Here is a 17,472-nt window from a genome sequence, read left to right on the forward strand (position 1 = left end):
AAGAGCCTTTACAGCCCATTCACACGCGGCATCAGCTTCAACGCTTCCCATTCACTTTGAATGGGTGACGTCAGGCGTTGCCGAACTATATTGTGGATCTGTCGGCGCCGCTTCAGAGGTGTTGGTCTCTGCAAAAGTTGGGACTTGCTCAACTATTCAACCGCCGACGAAAGCGTCAGCCATTCAGATCGCTGAATGTAAATACACCAGCTCAGACAGCAGCCTATTGCTGACTAATTTTATTGGCTGACGCTGCTATGACTATCGCATAGTCCCCAACTTCAGGCACGCCCTCTGTCAAGCGTTTACGCTAAAGCCCGTGTAAATGGGGCGTTATTCAACATGCGTTCACAGTGGTTGAATGAATGAATGAATGAATACTAGAAACTCCTAGACCGCTAAAAATATTAAAGGGAATGTGGAGACAACATTAAAAAATTATATTTTTATTACTCACATTTATGAACAGAATTTTTTTTAGTATAGACTTTTTTCTGATTCCAAAAATAACCAAAAAACTAGTATTTCTCATCTCGCACGCACGGACCTGCTTGTACAACACTGGAATACATCACATCTGGTCGGCCGGTCACATATGATCTAGTCGCAGGAGTTCAAATGTTTTAACAAATCCGCAACTCAATTCGGATCTGAATTTTCCACATACGGAGATGATCAAAACTCCACGCAGCTCCCGGACTACTCCCCATTGGAAATGAATGACTTCTGGTCTGTCGCTTTTTGTTTGTCGTGTGCAGCGAAAAGAAGGTTTATCTCCCTAATTTGAGTTCGGCTTGTTTTACAGTAAGGTAAGGTCATTTTATTTGTGGCTCTAGAGAAAAATAAATGTTTCATTTTTAAATATTTAAAAACAAATTTGAATTTTTTTTAAAGTAAGTTAAAATATTTTTAGTTTCATTTTAACCAACATCCACTGCAGTTTAGCAGTAAGAAGCTATGATACAGGTTATTGAGCTGAAGCTTGACAACAAAATGAAATCGCTAATCAAATCGAAATCACAATATCTGTCAAAAAAAATCACAATTAGATATATTAGATATACATAACCCTAACCCTAATCCCAACTTAACATTGTATATCTTGCGATGTGACAATCGTGAACGCACACATTGCAATATCAATGCTCAAACAGTATATTGTGCAGTTCTATTTCACAGCTTTACTCAGCCCTGTAGAAGTCACTTGTATGTAGAACTATTTTGCACATTTCTCCTTAGAAAATCTTAATTTTAGTTTCAAGTGAAGATAGTAACGTTGTGGTTAAATAAACAGATCCGGAATTGTTCATTCTGGAATTGATCTTTTTTTTTTTTTATGAAACGTTGTGATACATTACTCCACAGGAAAGCAGAGCAGATGTTTGGAGATCAAGAGGTTTGGTCGTGTGTTCCAGAGAGAGACCGGCTGGAGATCTATGAAGATGTGCTCTTTTATTTGGCAAAGAAAGAGAAGGTTTGTCAAGACTAATTCTGTTCATCTCTGCACTCTCATTTACATATACACACACACTAATAACCTGCTAATTCGTTTTTGCATTTTACAATTTAAACATTTAAATCTGTTTCTATTGGATGCGTTTCAGTTTTTAAATTTCAATTATAAATCAATAAACTGAATATGAGTGTGGGAGGCAATTACTGAGTGGTGTAGTTAGATTTAATGGGTCATAAAATCACCATTACATGGCATATTATCATATTTACTACACCTTAGCTACAGCAATATGATGTAATGCCTGTTTGTTTTTAAAATTCTCAAGTTTTTTTTAATATTAAACAAATATGAAAAGTGATCATTCCTCCAAGTTGTAACTTGTTTTTAGGGCATCATTGAGTGATTTATTAATTTTTATTTAAATGTGTGTAAATAAACATTTATTTCATTTTTATATTAATTTCAGTAATAATATTAAATAAACTGCAAATATTTAGATGATATCTTTAACATAAGGATATTACATTTAAATTCGAATGAGTTGTTGAAATGAATTTTCATTAGTTTTATATTGCTGTTTTATTATGTCTCTCTTGATTTTTCCTGTTTGTAAAAATTGTATTTCATATTTTCCCCATCATATTAATCAGGGTTTTAAACATTTCTTGTTCATTACACTTGTATTTAATAATTTTTTCCAACATTATTATTTTGGTTTACTAATTTTTGGAGTGTGATCATACTTTTTTTATTATTATTATTGTTTTTTAAACAAAATTATTAGTTTCAGTTTTGGCTTAAGTACAAGTTTTGTCTAATGTATATTTACAAGTGTATTAATATAAAGCATCCCATGAAAATATTAATTTAATAGAGAGATCTATGAGAGGTATACTATTGTGTAATGTAATATTTTCTGTTTTTTAGTAGACGTGTTATATGAGAAACCTACTTTGTTTACCAAATATATGGGTTTTAATATTGGATTTGAATTCTAAACCTTAAGTTAAAAAGTTATTATTTTTATGTGTTAAGTTTTTAGTTACTATACTCCTAAAATCATTCCACATTAAACATTTTACAAAAGTCTGCATAGAAATAGCAAAATAAAGTCTACAGACTAGTTGTCTGTTCAAAGTTGCCATTCACTAATACATTTGAATATGATTTTAATTTTAACCTGATATATGGTGTCAATTCAGTGAGGATTTCAAGAACTATTTTGTATCATGAATATTCCAGAGAAAAGCTCACAATTGTGCTCGATGCTTTGTTTCAGGAACAAGCTAAACAGCTGAGGAAGAGGAACTGGGAAGCACTGAAGAACATTCTGGACAATATGGCCAATGTGACGTACAGAACAACGTGGTCTGAGGCGCAACAGTACCTGCTGGACAATCCAACATTTGCTGAAGACGAGGAGCTACAGAGTATGAACGCACAACACACATGCTTGTATAAAGCTCAATTATTTGTCCACTTCCTCCGTTAAATCTAAACCAGATTGTTCATGTTAAAAACAAAATGGCACAAAACATTTTGAAATTAGCTCTAATGTTTTTAAAAACAAACCTCTGCATTTTCCAAACCTGACTGACTTCTGTTGAGCACAAAAGAAGATATTTTGAACAATGTTGGAAACCCGTAACCATTGACTTCCATAGTATTTGTGTTTCTCCCTATGAAAGTCAGTGGTTACAGATTTTCAGTTTTCTTTAAAATATTCTCTTTTGTGTTCAACTGAAGAAAGAAACTTAAAGGTTTGGAACCACAAGATGACAAATAAATAAGGAGTAAATGTTAAATTTGGGGTGAACTATTTCTTTAATAGGATACAACGAAGTCAGACATGTCCAAACTCGGTCCTGGAGGGCCGGTGTCCTGCAAAGTTTAGTTCCAACCCCAATCAGACACACCTGGGGTAGCTAATCAAGCTCTTACTAGGCTTTCTAGAAACATCCTTGCAGGTGTGTTGGGCCCTCCAGGACCAAGCTTGGACACCCCTGGACTAAGTCATACCATGTCATCATACGACTTTGTGTCCCTGCAAACCACATAAACCTGTACACACACACACACACACACACACAACACACTTTACCGCAGCCCCTACCTGATGCTTTTAACCCTCATAATGAGAGACACCATGTTTGATATCGAAAGCTTTTATCTTCCTGTGTGTGTGTGTGTGTGTGTGTGTGTGTGTGTGTGTGTGTGTGTGTGTGTGTGTGTGTGTGTGTGTGTGTGTGTGTGTGTGTGTGTGTGTGTGTGTGTGTGTGTGTGTGCGTGCGTGTGCGTGTGCATTAGACATGGACAAGGAAGATGCGCTGATCTGTTTTGAGGAACACATCCGTGCTCTTGAGAAAGAGGAAGAAGATGAGAAGCAGAAAACTCTGCTGCGCGAGAGACGTCGACAGCGCAAGAACAGAGAGTCTTTTCAGGTGACTCACCTCCACACACACACACACACACACACGTGACTCCGTCTCATTCGTAATTTGCTTCCCGCGTCCAGGCCTATTGAAATCAAAACCTTTCAACTTAATTAATTGGAACTTGATGCTGGAATATCAGCAAATGCCAGTGTTGACAGATCGCCTGTTTGACCTAGTATGGAAAATCATCACGCTGTGATGCTAACAAAGAGAATGCTGAAGCAACTCTTGGCTTTATTGAGACTCTGAACTTCATTAACCCCAAATATTCATCATTCCTTCCTCAAGCAAATTTGTAAATATTAGATCTATTCAGCAATAATGTTAATTGCATTGGCATATTTAGCTGACGTTTTCCCAGCTTGTAGTAGTCGATCAAAAAGCTTTTTAGTTTCTTATGACTATACACTAGCAGTGGAATTTACTGCGATATGACGGGGCTTGATCATAATCAAGGGGCTTGTTCAAAGGTTGATCATAGTCTCTTCCAAAAAAAAGAAGAGTATCTTCTTCAACAGAAAAATTGATCACAGTTACAGCCAGCATCCCACAAAAAGCACTTCGAGCCTCATTTTGTGCATATCAAATCGCAAAATCCGAAAAGCCACACACCATATATTGTTGACTGCTTTGAATGGATAAATTTTTTTACCCATTTTTCCATATTAAAATATTATGGTGGGTCTTGAGATTGAATTACTTGGCTAGGTGGGTCCCTGAATAAAAAAGTTTGGGAATCCCTGGTATAAACAATGTGGCCAGCTACTTGTACCGAGAGAATGCCTTGCTACCATGGAGACATAAGAGACGGACTTCACCATAGTCACAACAGATGTTTGATAGTATGTTTTGGATCGGCCTCATCTGCTTGATACTTGATCCGGCCAAAAATCATCATTCAGCTCTATATCTGATATCTGATCCATAAACATTATACTAGATGGGAAATATTGCCATTATTTTATTGAACCTAATATTTGACTTTATCAGTGTGGTTTGAATAAAATGCTGCTCTTTAAACTTGTACTACAAAATCTGCATCTGACAATGCCACTTTACTGACAGTAGTATTGACTTTTTTTAATCAAATGTAACTAATTTTGCACCTATAGTTGTTTATTCTGTTTTGTTATGATTGGTAGTTATTACTGTTTTAATTACAAAATCAATTCGTCATAAAAGTGGAAACGTCTTAATCAGTATTGACATTGGTCAACATGAGAACTGTTTAACCTCTGATGAGTCACTGATTAGGAAAAAGAGTTCATGGTTGTGAATGTTATTTGTGTTTCAGAAATTCCTGGATGAGCTTCATGATCATGGGCAGCTGCACTCCATGTCTGCCTGGATGGAGATGTACCCAACCATCAGTGCCGATATTCGCTTCAGCAACATGCTGGGCCAGCCAGGTCTCTACCTCTTTCTCTCTCTCTCTCTCTCTCTCTCTTGTTTGTGCACAAACACTCAGAGCTTGGCAGTCTTTGATGCTGATGAATAATACATATAAAAGGGTCCTGTCCTCATTTCTGATGGTGTCTCTATTTCATCAGTTCAGTCTGTGAACTCCACATGACTCCACCATTTTAAAAGACCACAAAATTCTATGACCTCTCCATTACTTGGCAGAATGTTTGCATTTTGTACATGATAATTGTCATTTATTTAATAATAAATTTCATTGAATAATTATTGGATGTTGACATGGAACAAGGCTCATTTTACACATTCTGTAGAGGTAAACGGTTGATTTTTACAATATTTGAATCCATTTAGCCGATCTCTGTGTCTAGCAGAAGTACTTTTAGCTTAGCTTATGCAATATAAATATAAATCCACCTAATTTAATGATTTAAGCTAAGCTAAAAGTGCTCTTGGTAGATCGGCTTCTAAAAGGAGCCTATTTTTTCCTCCTAAAAATGGAGGGTTCCTTTAAAATGATGGTGTTTTTATGTTGTGCATGTTTTAGGCTCCACGCCTCTGGACTTATTTAAGTTTTATGTGGAGGATCTGAAAGCTCGTTACCATGATGAGAAGAGAATCATTAAAGACATCCTGAAGGTGAGTGTGAGACTGCGGTGATCAGTGTTTATCAATTTTTGCGCTGAATCATTGGTGAAATGTGTGCTTGTGTGTTTTGTTCCAGGATAAAGGTTTCCTGGTGGAGATCAACACAGGCTTTGAGGACTTTGGCTCAGTGATCAGCTCTGATAAACGCGCCACCACGCTTGATGCGGGAAACATCAAACTGGCCTTCAACAGTGTAAGACCTTTTAAACTGCCACACTGTTTTATACTTCACACTCATTTAAATACAAAAAACTTGAAATATGTACTTTATAACTACAGTTTGAAGCGGTGTAAAAGATTCCCGTGTTAAAGAAATCATCATTGATAATGTAATTATTATAACCGAGCTTCAATAAGAAAGGTATTAATTTTATTTGTATGGTTGTTCTCACAGAATAATTGCTTTAAAAACAACAGCCTAGATGTACAATGTTCCACTCACTACATAGCTGCTTGGCACAAAATCGTTACACACAAAACATTTGATCAGGGGCCAGTGCCATGAAGACAAATGAGCTGGTTAGCCAGTTAATTTCAGTTTAGTTTGCACCAATCTTGGTTTTTCAGTACTATAAAGGTCGCTTGTTAGCTTTAATCACTCTTTGTTGGATGGTATATGAGGATGCACAGCTAACCTGCTCTGGACCAGGTTATGTTCAGGATTAGAGATTCCACCAATTTACTACAAGCAAAGTGACAATTCTGATGCAATAGAGAGACTTCTCCCAGTTTTTCTTCAAACAAATTAAAGTTCATTGTTTATAAATTCCCCTAAATATAAAATCTTCCTATTTTAGTGGGGATACGTATTAAAGGTTAGCTATTTATAATTATCTGAGATGATTTATTTAACCGTTAAATCTGAAAACACCACCAGCCTGAACCGTTGATACAAGGCAGGATGGATCCATGCTTTCATGTTGTTGATGCCAAATTCTGACCCTACCACCTAAATGTTGCAGCAGAAATTGACCAGGCAACGTTTTTCCAGTCTTCTATTGTCCAATTTTGGTGAGCCTGTGTGAATTGTAGCCTCAGTTTGCTGTTCTTAGCTGACAGGAGCAGCACCCGGTGTGTTCTTCTGCTGCTGTAGCCCATCTGCCTCATCTGCCTTAAGGTTGAACTAGCTGAAATCAGTCTGACCATTCTCCTCTGACCTCTGGCGTCAACAAGGCTTTTGCGCCCACAGAACTGTCACTCAATGTTTTTTCTTTTTTTTTTTTTACCATTCTCTAAACCCTAGAGAGGGTTGTGCGTGAAAATTCCAGTAGACCAGCAGTTTCTGAAACACTCAGACCAGCCTGTCTGGCACCAACAACCATTCCACGTTCAAAGTGATGCTCAGTTTAAACTACAGCAGATCACCTTGACCATGTCTATTTCCCTAAATGATTAAGTTGCTGCCATGTGATTTGGCTGATTAGAAACTTGTGTTAACTTGCAGTTGAACAGGTGTACCTATTAAAGTGGCCAGTGAGTTGTACAGCTGCAATATAAAATTTCTTTTTTCATTTAAAGATAACGCTTTGGAAAAAGATTACATATGTATAGATTTTTATTTCACAGTGAAGGGACAGTATACATTGATCAAGATTATTTGAGCATGAAATATATATAATATAGCCTAAAGTCTAGTTTTCATTGGTGATCCGTTTGTCAATGCTATAAGCCTAAAAACCAACAAAAATAGTAATTCAATTTATATTCAAGACTCAAATATACAAGCATTCAAAGATTTATACGATAAATAACTAATGTTTGAGTTAATTGAATTTACAATTGAGTTAAATGTTAAACATTCTCTGATGTAACACTAGTGGTGTAACATTCCACTGATGATTTCAGATTTGAGTTTCTGTACACCTGTACAAAACATACTGTCAATGTTATCTGACAATAGCAAAGCTTTAATATGATGTATCATTTGTAATTCAGAAATGTAAATATTTTCTTAATGTCCTCATGTTGTTTCAAACCTAAGATTTTCTTTTTTCCAAACCCAAATATATAAATATTTTTTATGATACCTGAGTGATTTCTGTCTCTCCATTTAATGTCCTTTTTCCTAAAACAGCCAAAAATCCAATTGGTAGGTTCTTTGTAATTTGTATCAAATTGTGGCTTCTTAACTACTTGACGGCATTTGAAAAGCACATATTTTGCCCCTTTTACAAGATGTAAGATAAGACGTTGTGCCTCCAGAATGTGTCTGTAAAGTTTCAGCTCAAAATACCCATCAGATTATTTATCATGTACTGTAGCATCTGCCCATTTTAGTGTCTGAGGACAATAGAGCAGTTTTTTTGTAGCCTTTAACTGCAAATGAGCTGCTTCTCCCCGCCCACCGCTCCGATGTGCATGTCTGCTTTTCATGCGTTACGTCAGATAAACGGCAGTCAGTGACAGAGACAGACACTGATGAAGCTGAAATGAGGTTACTAGTCAAAAATACCAAATAAGTTTATTTGATGTATTTGTGGTGGAGCTTATTCAAGCCTTTCTGAAATGATGAGTCACACACAAATGCTGTTTTCATTACACACACAAACACATGCGCCGTGTGGCCGTGGTGATTATAGCAGTGGTGTATAGCAGCGAAGTGGTTACATGGCGATTTTACTCTATTTTTACTTTATTTTACTCAATTTTACTTTATTACAAACATGTAGTTTTACAAATCTTTTAAACTTAAAAAACTAATTGTTAATCCCAGTTTCCTTGCAAAAAAATTGTCTTGTTTACAGAAATAGTAAGTCAAAATAAAGTGAGTTTTTCTTTTAAAACAAGTAAAATAATCTTCCTCTGGGGTAAGCGAAATAAACTTGTCTTCTCTTAGGAGTAAGCTTATTTTACTTAGCCCATGACATCAGCCACGTTTAATGTATACGTATAACGTATAACTTTTGATGTGTTTGTGTTTTCAGTTGCTCGAGAAGGCTGAAGCACGAGAGCGGGAGAGAGAAAAAGAGGAGGCCAGAAAGATGAAGAGGAAGGAAGCGGCGTTTAAGAGCATGTTAAAACAGGCCACACCCCCTCTAGAGCCCGAGGCCACGTGGGAGGGAGTATGTCACACTTTACATTACTATACAACAGTTTCATACAGGGGTGCACATAAGATAAGATGCGCAGCTAGAGAAGTACTTTTCTGTACCCGATTTCATAAATTTCACAGATTTTTCCAAATTTTCGGCTGCTGAGAATTATCATCTAATAAGGGCATTTATGGGTTCCTGTTGAAAAATAAAAATATGAGTAAAATTCAGTGACCATTTTCAGAGAAAAATACTAGATGTAGAAAGCAAAGTAGCTTAGTATTTGGCTCTGTAGATCTCACAGCCGCATGATAACATGTCATCACTGTAATTGTTCTTCAGTGTGTAACAGCAGCACTATGTTTGTCATTTGGTATCATGATTGCCTTAGTTGTTTACTATTGCGTCATATTACACACCCTGCCATTCAAACTGAACCGCTCCATGTCAGGTAAAGTAACTTACAAAGAAGAGCTGCCTCTCTTGTCTTTCACTGTTCAGCAGCAGAAGTGCAAAAACATATCAACAGGGATTGTTTTCCCTTAGCTTGAAACGACCACTAGCATAGTTAACCGACAGCAAGAATGGTGACAGACATCATGGTTAGAATGTAATTGAGATCATTATTGATTGTATTAAAAATATGCGTGAGTAAAGAATTCTACTAAATAGTCATGATTAAATTGTCAGCAAATGTTTTTTGTTTAGATATATCAATAAATATCTAAATAACAGTATCTCTAAATAACAATACAAATCTTAAAGCAGTAAAATTATAACCAAAAAAAGTTGAAGTCCGTGGAAAATTAAACCTTTTCCTGGTGATGTTGCAGTTTGGGGAATACTATTAATTTAATAATGTATTTTTTTTTTTTTTACAATTTAAAATGTTGAAAACTTTTATTTGAGTTTATTTTTTAAATCTGTACAAAAAAAAAAAAAAAACAGTAATTGGTCTTGACAAGACACACTTAACTTAATACAAGAAATTGAAATCGGCCAAGAAAATTGTAAAAAAAAAAGTAATAATTAATTATAACAGCATTTTCTTTTTCGAGTGCATCAGGAATTTTTATTTTTGGCTCAATTTTAATTTTGGTGCATACTTATTTAATTTTGCTGCGATTCAAATTGCGCAGCTCATAGCACTGTATGTAGACTCTTATTTGGAAGAAGAATGTAAAATAAAGTTGGTCTCTGTGGGCATGGATGGAGTTGCTGCGCTTGCAACAACATGTGTATCATGATATGTGTTCCTATCACACCAAATGACGGATGTGAGCTGCTGTTTATCATGTATGGATCGTCTCGCCTTCCACACTGCCCACCACAGGGACTCTAAATTGCCAGTGCCCTATGCACTCTGTCACCCTTTTCACTAGGGCTGCACAATAAATCGCTTCAGCATTGATATATCTATGTGCACATCTGCATTAGTAACATTGCAAGATATGCAATGTTGAGTTTGAATTATAATACCAGGAGCTACAGAATTGTATTTAATTACTGTATTTACAAGCAACTTATACTATTTCTGCAAAAAAAAAAAAAAAGTCTTGTTTCTTGTCCAAATATCTACATTTCAAAGCGAAAAACAAATATATTTTACTTGCTTCATTGGTAGATATTCGATTCAATATTTTTACTGCTCTAATTTTTTTTAATATTTGGATTAGAAACGAGACAAAGCAAAGTTTGCATTGTGATTATTTAATTTCTGTTCCTAAATATTGTTAGACATCTCAGAAAACTGTCCAATAAAGCTCTTGTGAAGCTATTTATATCGCAGTATTTATTGCAGAAAAATAAAATATCACCCATCCTTTTCAGTTTAGTAGTGACACCCTAAGCAACATCTCCTGGTACTTTGATAACTGGACCAAACAAAGTGATGTGCACCCCTGGTTATGAGCTCAACTTGATCCTTTGGCCTATTAGTATTGCTCTGCTAATGATGTGTGTGTATTATGCTGGGTCAGGTACGAGAGCGCTTCCTAAAAGAGCCTGCTTTTGAAGACATCACGCTGGAGTCCGAGAGGAAGAGAATATTCAAAGACTTCATGCATGTTCTAGAGGTATGAATGTTATATGTTTAAAATACTTGGGATGGGTCAAATTATTATTTTTTTCTTGTGGCAAAACTCATACTATTAATAAAGATAGTGCTCCATGGTTTTATTTAGTAAATTTCCTTTTGCTAACATATTAAAAATGAGTTTTGTGATCAGTTTTAGACCACTTTAACGGCAATTCTTTTAGTATTTAGAGGGTTTTTAATTTGTTTTAAACCATCACATTCTAGATTTTCATATAGTTGTAAATATAAAGCCATATACTATCCTATCTTGGCAAGTCATACATCAATGGAAAGCTTTTATTTTATTACACTCATTCTCTCACTCATTCATCTATCTTTCAGATTTTCAAATTTGACACTTATGACTGGGTTTGTTTTCCAGGGTCATGCATGTGATATGATTGTTTCAGGACTGTGTGGTCATTAGCTCTTAGGAATCCAGCTGTGTGGATGTTACCTTGAATGTCAGATTTGTCATGTGTGGTTTATTTTGTGAGATTCACATGTTTATTAATGGAGGTAAAAGATGTTTAGAAAAGAAGACGAAGCTATTCATTTTAAACTGTGTTGACTAATTTTAATAACATAGTGGTCTCTCTCTCTGTCTTCAGCACGAGTGTCAGCATCATCATTCCAAGACGAAAAAACACTCCAAGAAATCCAAGAAACACCACAGGAAACGTTCCCGATCTCGATCAGTGAGCACTCGAGCCATCTCATTTCAACTCACATTCTCATTTACTGGAATGCATTTGATGCAATAAATGCACCTCTGGGGAACAGGGAATAGTTTTGATAATGATAAAACACCTATAACCATGGTTAACACCGGAAAGTGTATTAGGATTTTTTTCAGCCTCTTTAATTATGAAACGGATAAACTTGTTCAGTTCTAATAGTAGAATTTCATCAAAGTGTAACGGAGGCCAGATAGTAATTGCTGTGCAGGTAAACCTCACTCCTCTGACCTCTAAAGGTGCTGTGGCACAGTGGTTCTCAAAGTGGGGGTCGGGACCCCCCGAGGGGTCACCTGGTGTTTTCCAAAAATCTACTTATTTTTATTAAACCCTAAGAATTACCATATTTTATCCATAACCTACCAAAGAGAAAAAAAAAATGTTTATAGTTACTATATACTGCATAGTTACTATAGTAGCTTATACTTTAGTTACTAGTTTTATTGGATTGCAACCCCTGGGGTAATTACATTATATTAAAGACACAGCAATAGCGTCTGATGCAGCAGATCTATTTTATAAACACCAGGTTAAACTTTCTGGCCCATTTACACCACTTACATACATTCTAGAAATTAAACGAAACGTTATTTTGGGGGTTGCGAACTGAAAAGTTTGGGAACCCCTGCTTTAGCGATAGACGCTAGATGCCATGGTCTTTAGCCTCCTCCCATGCGGAAGGTCGCCGGTTCGATACCAGCTCGGAGCAGGTCGGGTCGGGTGGCATAGGGGTTACATTAGTGCCGGTACCCGGATGGGAGTGAGGTTTAGGGGGGTGAGTGGAACTGAGGCTGGCTAGTAAGTGCTGTGTAGGTAAACCTCACTCTTCTGACCTGTAAAGGTGCTCTAGCGACATATGCTAGAGGCCATGGTCTTTAGCTTCCTTGTTAGAGCAACCAACTCCCATGCGGAAGGTCGCCGGTTCGATACCAGCTTGGAGCGGGTTGGGTGGCGTAGGACCGGCAGGGTTACAAAAGCATCTTTATAATTTGTATTATGATCTGATTCGAAATTTGCAGTAAAGTGTACTTTAACTCAAACTTAATCTCACACATTCTTTGAACCTATTGTGTGTGTGTGTGTGTGTGTGTGTGTCTCGGAAGGGCTCGGAGTCAGAGGAAGATGAGTATCACACGAAGAAGAAGAAACGTTCAACATCTAAATCTCCATCTGAGCACTCGTCCTCTGGGGAGTCAGGTCAGTGTCATTTCTCCTTGACATCTATAATCAAGACATGATGAGCATTTGACAGCATGGGGTATTGATCTTTACAGAGAGAAGTTATAAGAAATCGAAGAAACACAAGAAGAAGGGAAAGAAAAGACGACATAAGTCTGTGAGTACAAACAACCTTGTCTTTTTTTTTTTCTTTTAAGCTTTTCATTTTACATCCAATTACTTCAAATGGTTGACTATGAACCTGATTATGTTGCTAAAAAGATTTAAATTTAATATATGTGTGAACAATGCATGAGTCAAAAGAAAATGTTTTCGACATTAAAAATAACAAAAATCATTCTACATTTTTGAGTAGCAATAATAATATTGCCAAAAAACAGGACATTAGAATGATTTCTGAGGGATTGTGTGATGCATCCTTGCGAGGCAAATCTTTTACCAAAAAAAAAAAAAAAATCCCAAATGCAAACTAGTTTTTAAGTTGTTAAGAGTGGCTGACTAGTATTGGTAAACTAGTAACATCAGAAAACAAGGCTAGCATAATAAAGACAGCTGATTGGGATTGACCGAGTTTATACAGCAAATGCCTTTCCATCTCCGATTCACACAACCAACCAATGAAAAAAAGTTTGCAAATTAAGGGATTTTTAGGGGTCTCGATATCATATAAAAATGTCTCTGATTTAAATGATATGATGCATTATTAAGCTTGTTTAATATGAATGTCCGACCTATAGAAACATTCCTAGAGTGTCAGTGGAAGTACAGTTACTCTTAAGTAAAAAAATGCTGGCTTCCACACAATTCCATCATGTTGTCCCAACACAAATCGATAAGGTTTACTTAATTGTTTTATGTTCATGTTTATGTTTGTAAAAACGATCAAGTTTTCTGAATAAAAACCATAAGAATTGTTTTACCAACTGATTTTAGCCTAATGACACTAATATACTAATATTAAACTCTTTTTATTTATCCTACAACATTGAGATAGTATTGTTTCGTGAGTTTAGTGTCAAGATTACCTATAGAATCTTGACTTGAGTGTATTGTTGTTTATTTTTTATTATATCTTGTTTTTCATGCGATACTACATAAATTGCATTAACACAGGCTGGTAAACCTGGAGTAATGGTGCTGAAAACCACAGGAATACATTTAATTTTTTATATAGTTAAGTGCACACAGCATGCCATATCATCTGATAATTGTAAGAAGTAATTCCAAAAAGCAACTGACTGTAATGCCACATATAACATCACAAAATAAGATGCATAAGCCTAGTTCAGTGACTCATCAGCCGGAATCAGCTGAGGTGAAGTTAGCTGTCACTCAAATGGCCACGCCCTTAATTATACAGACTTAATATAACCTAATATAAAGGAAATGGATGAGTTATAAAAAATTCACCCTCCTCACAGTTGTCATGAAGGGTAATAATAGCTATATGAACCAAAATTGTTCTTTGTACCAGGCTGTAAACACCCTTTTTTATGCTGTAAAGTTGACCATTCTAACAGTGGGGTCAATAGAAATTTGCTTCATATAGAGCCAGGACTAGCGGAATTTCGATGAATTACAGTTTCAGTTACTTCTGTGTTGTCTTCCCGAGGGAGAGTGTTAGGTTGCCGCTTGGTACAAATGCGTATGAAAAAGTATTGCTTTGTATATTGTTATAAGATGCTTTGTACAAGTGCGTATGAGAAGGCATTGCACATGTTTATTGCACAGTAGGGGAATATTAACTGTTCATGAGGTAGATGGCCTGGGGAAAGAAACTTTCGATGTGTCTGCCTGTTTTTGTGCTCTGTAGTGCCGACCAGACGGTAACAGTTCGAACAGGAAGTGTGCTGGGTGCGAGGCGTCCCGAGTGATTTTGCGAGCTCTTTTACTCACTCTGGAAGAGTACAGTTCTTGAAGTGTAGGAAGGGTAGTGCCAGTGATTCGGTTAGCAGTCCGGACTATTCGCTGTAGTCTAAGGAGGTCTGCTTTGGCAGCTGAGCCGAACCAGATGGTGTATGAAGTGCAGAGGATGGATTGGATGACAACTGAGTAGAACTGTACGAGCAGCTCCTGTGGGAGGTTGAACTTCCTCAGCTGATGAAGGAAGTACAGTCTCTGCTGGCCTTTCTTCACAATCATTGATTGCTAGACTGAAGATTCTCAGGGCGAGGGGGGCCAGATGTGAGTTTCTGCAGATTTTTTGTGATTCGAACATTTAGAAATGAAACTAAAGAGACGGTTGTTGTTTAATTTTATTGGTGATTCCTAATATGATATTTAATTGTAAGCTTGGGGAGCATTTTGGAGAATTTAATGGTTCCCCATTCAAACAGAATGTCTGAGCATACTGCCCAATAGGCGTTTCAAAGCTGGCCACTGAGTGAAATGACTTGCCTTAAAAGGACTTGCATAATAGATAAGAAAAATACTATGTGCTGGAATATCAAGTCAATTCCATGCGTGTTCAATAAGAAAAAGTCTGGAGAGTGTTTTCTTCAATGCCAAAAATATTAGTAATTTATTAGATACAAATTAATAATTAGATGACAGAGCTCTAGGCTACGTTACCCCAATGCAATACAAGAATTCAAGAGGTTCGCAACTAACTTGCATTTCCTGACAGCAGCATATATACACAACTGATATTAACAGGTGGAGTTTGGTGTAACGTCACTTATCATTCATTCTGCAGACCTTTGGCTCTTGTAACCCCCAGACATACTTCCTCTTTCCCCAACCCTTCTCTGCATACCAGAACTGAACAATTATGTGCATCTTCAATATATTTCACAACTTCTACAAAGATCATGCTCCTCCTTGTGGCATGTCCAGACAGAAGTCTGGAACAAACGCAAAATTTATTCTTACTCTGCTTTTTCCTCTGGTCAGCAGTTTTTCTAAGTATGCAGCACAGTAAAAAGAGGAAGTGTGTCTGGTCAAGATGTGTTGTAATACAATAAAAAAGATTAATTAATCTGTTAGTCTAAACATTTTTCTAATAAATAAAAACACAAAAGTAATACAAATGAATTCCTTTTCTCCAACATATGATTTGATTATTGGATAATTTGATAGTTGGAGCATTTTCCAAAATTTTTTCCTTCATGTTGAGAAAGAAACTCAAAAAGGTCTTAAAGTTGTATTTAGCCTATGGCTATTCCTGAAATGAGGTGCAATTCCTCATTTACTCTCATTAAGCACACATTAAGTTTTAATATTTCTAGTTTTACAAGGCTAATATAGGGTAATGAGCAATTTACGGAATACCACACGTCACCCTGCAGGGTTCCCCTGAGTCTGAAGGAGAGAGAGAGCGGAAAGGAAGAGAGAAGGACAAAGATAAAGAGAACGACAAATCCAGAGCCAAGCTGCGTGGAGAATCCAAACAGAAATCCCCCAAAAGAAAGAGTGCTAAAGAAGAGGTGAGCACTCGTGTGTTGATGTTGCATTGTAGATATAGCAGTGTGCAAATATTCACATCACAAAATACACAATGTTGAATTGTGATTAGAATTAACCAGGAAGCAGTTCAGAATGAATCTATCTTTAAAAGCATGTGACTGAAATTTCAAGCTAACTTAAACCATTTTGGCACAAGTATTGATTAAATATGTGACTTTAAAGGGGAGCTGTTATGCAAAAATCCCTTTTATAAGGGGTTTAAGCACAGTTGTGTGACAGCATTGAGACAAAATAGCCAACCTAATTTTCATTCTTCAACATTATTTGGTGGCTGTTTTCAGCTGAAACTTCACACACTCTCTCAAGGGTTATCTGAAAGTTATTTTAGATCTTATTTCAGCACAATATTAATTGTGTTTTTATTACAGTAAATACTATACAGTGTTCTTTTACATTTGATCACATTGTTTGGTTACATTATCTTACTTCAGAATATCCAGAAAATCCTAACGCACTATTTCATTTGTATCTTTGTATTCATTTGTGCTCATCATTTGTTTATACTTTAAGGATGCTTTCACATCTTTAGTTCACTTCATTTGGTCCGGACCAAGGGCAATAAATGATACATTGTTGCATTTTCTGCCTTCTTTGGGTTGTTTTCACACCACACTGCTGGCTTTTTTCTGAACCAGTTGAAAAGAACCAAAATGTAGTCGAAATACAAAATTTGGTCTCTCTTACACAATGTGTCTTCTTTACAGTGGTCAAATTTATTAACTTACTAAGTAACGAACAAACGAATCATATTGTGACGATAACGAAGTTACTATATTAAAGCGTTACAGTATTAGCTACTGTCAAAAGCAATGCCGTTACAGTAACCCATTACTAGTATTCCGTTAATGCCCAACATTATTTATAATATACACATACTCTATAAAATTACCACAATGTTAGTCATGAGTTGGGCCTGACAGAATCTGTGCACATTTTTTGCTATTCCTGTGGAGAATTTAGTACACAATTTGTGGATTTATGCGTAATGATTTTGGAAGTATCATAACTAAAAACCTGATATATA

At 36.3% G+C, this 17,472-nt stretch overlaps 1 protein-coding gene across 2 annotated transcripts in view; it reads left to right on the top strand.

The window, feature by feature from the left end:
- prpf40a (PRP40 pre-mRNA processing factor 40 homolog A) overlaps positions 1-17,472 on the top strand; it is a 47,550-nt gene that overhangs the window by 26,893 nt on the left and 3,185 nt on the right. Inside the window, 12 exon segments of one of the 2 annotated variants that reach the window (NM_198356.1) lie at positions 1,366-1,474; positions 2,736-2,886; positions 3,764-3,897; positions 5,186-5,300; positions 5,858-5,949; positions 6,035-6,151; positions 8,883-9,020; positions 10,970-11,065; positions 11,679-11,765; positions 12,908-13,001; positions 13,079-13,140; positions 16,271-16,408. In NM_198356.1, coding sequence (NP_938170.1) covers positions 1,366-1,474; positions 2,736-2,886; positions 3,764-3,897; positions 5,186-5,300; positions 5,858-5,949; positions 6,035-6,151; positions 8,883-9,020; positions 10,970-11,065; positions 11,679-11,765; positions 12,908-13,001; positions 13,079-13,140; positions 16,271-16,408 — 1,333 coding nt within the window. 2 annotated transcript variants of the gene reach the window in all.

This window comes from Danio rerio, chromosome 9 (genome assembly GCF_049306965.1).
Source record: "Danio rerio strain Tuebingen ecotype United States chromosome 9, GRCz12tu, whole genome shotgun sequence".
Lineage (NCBI taxonomy): Eukaryota > Metazoa > Chordata > Actinopteri > Cypriniformes > Danionidae > Danio > Danio rerio.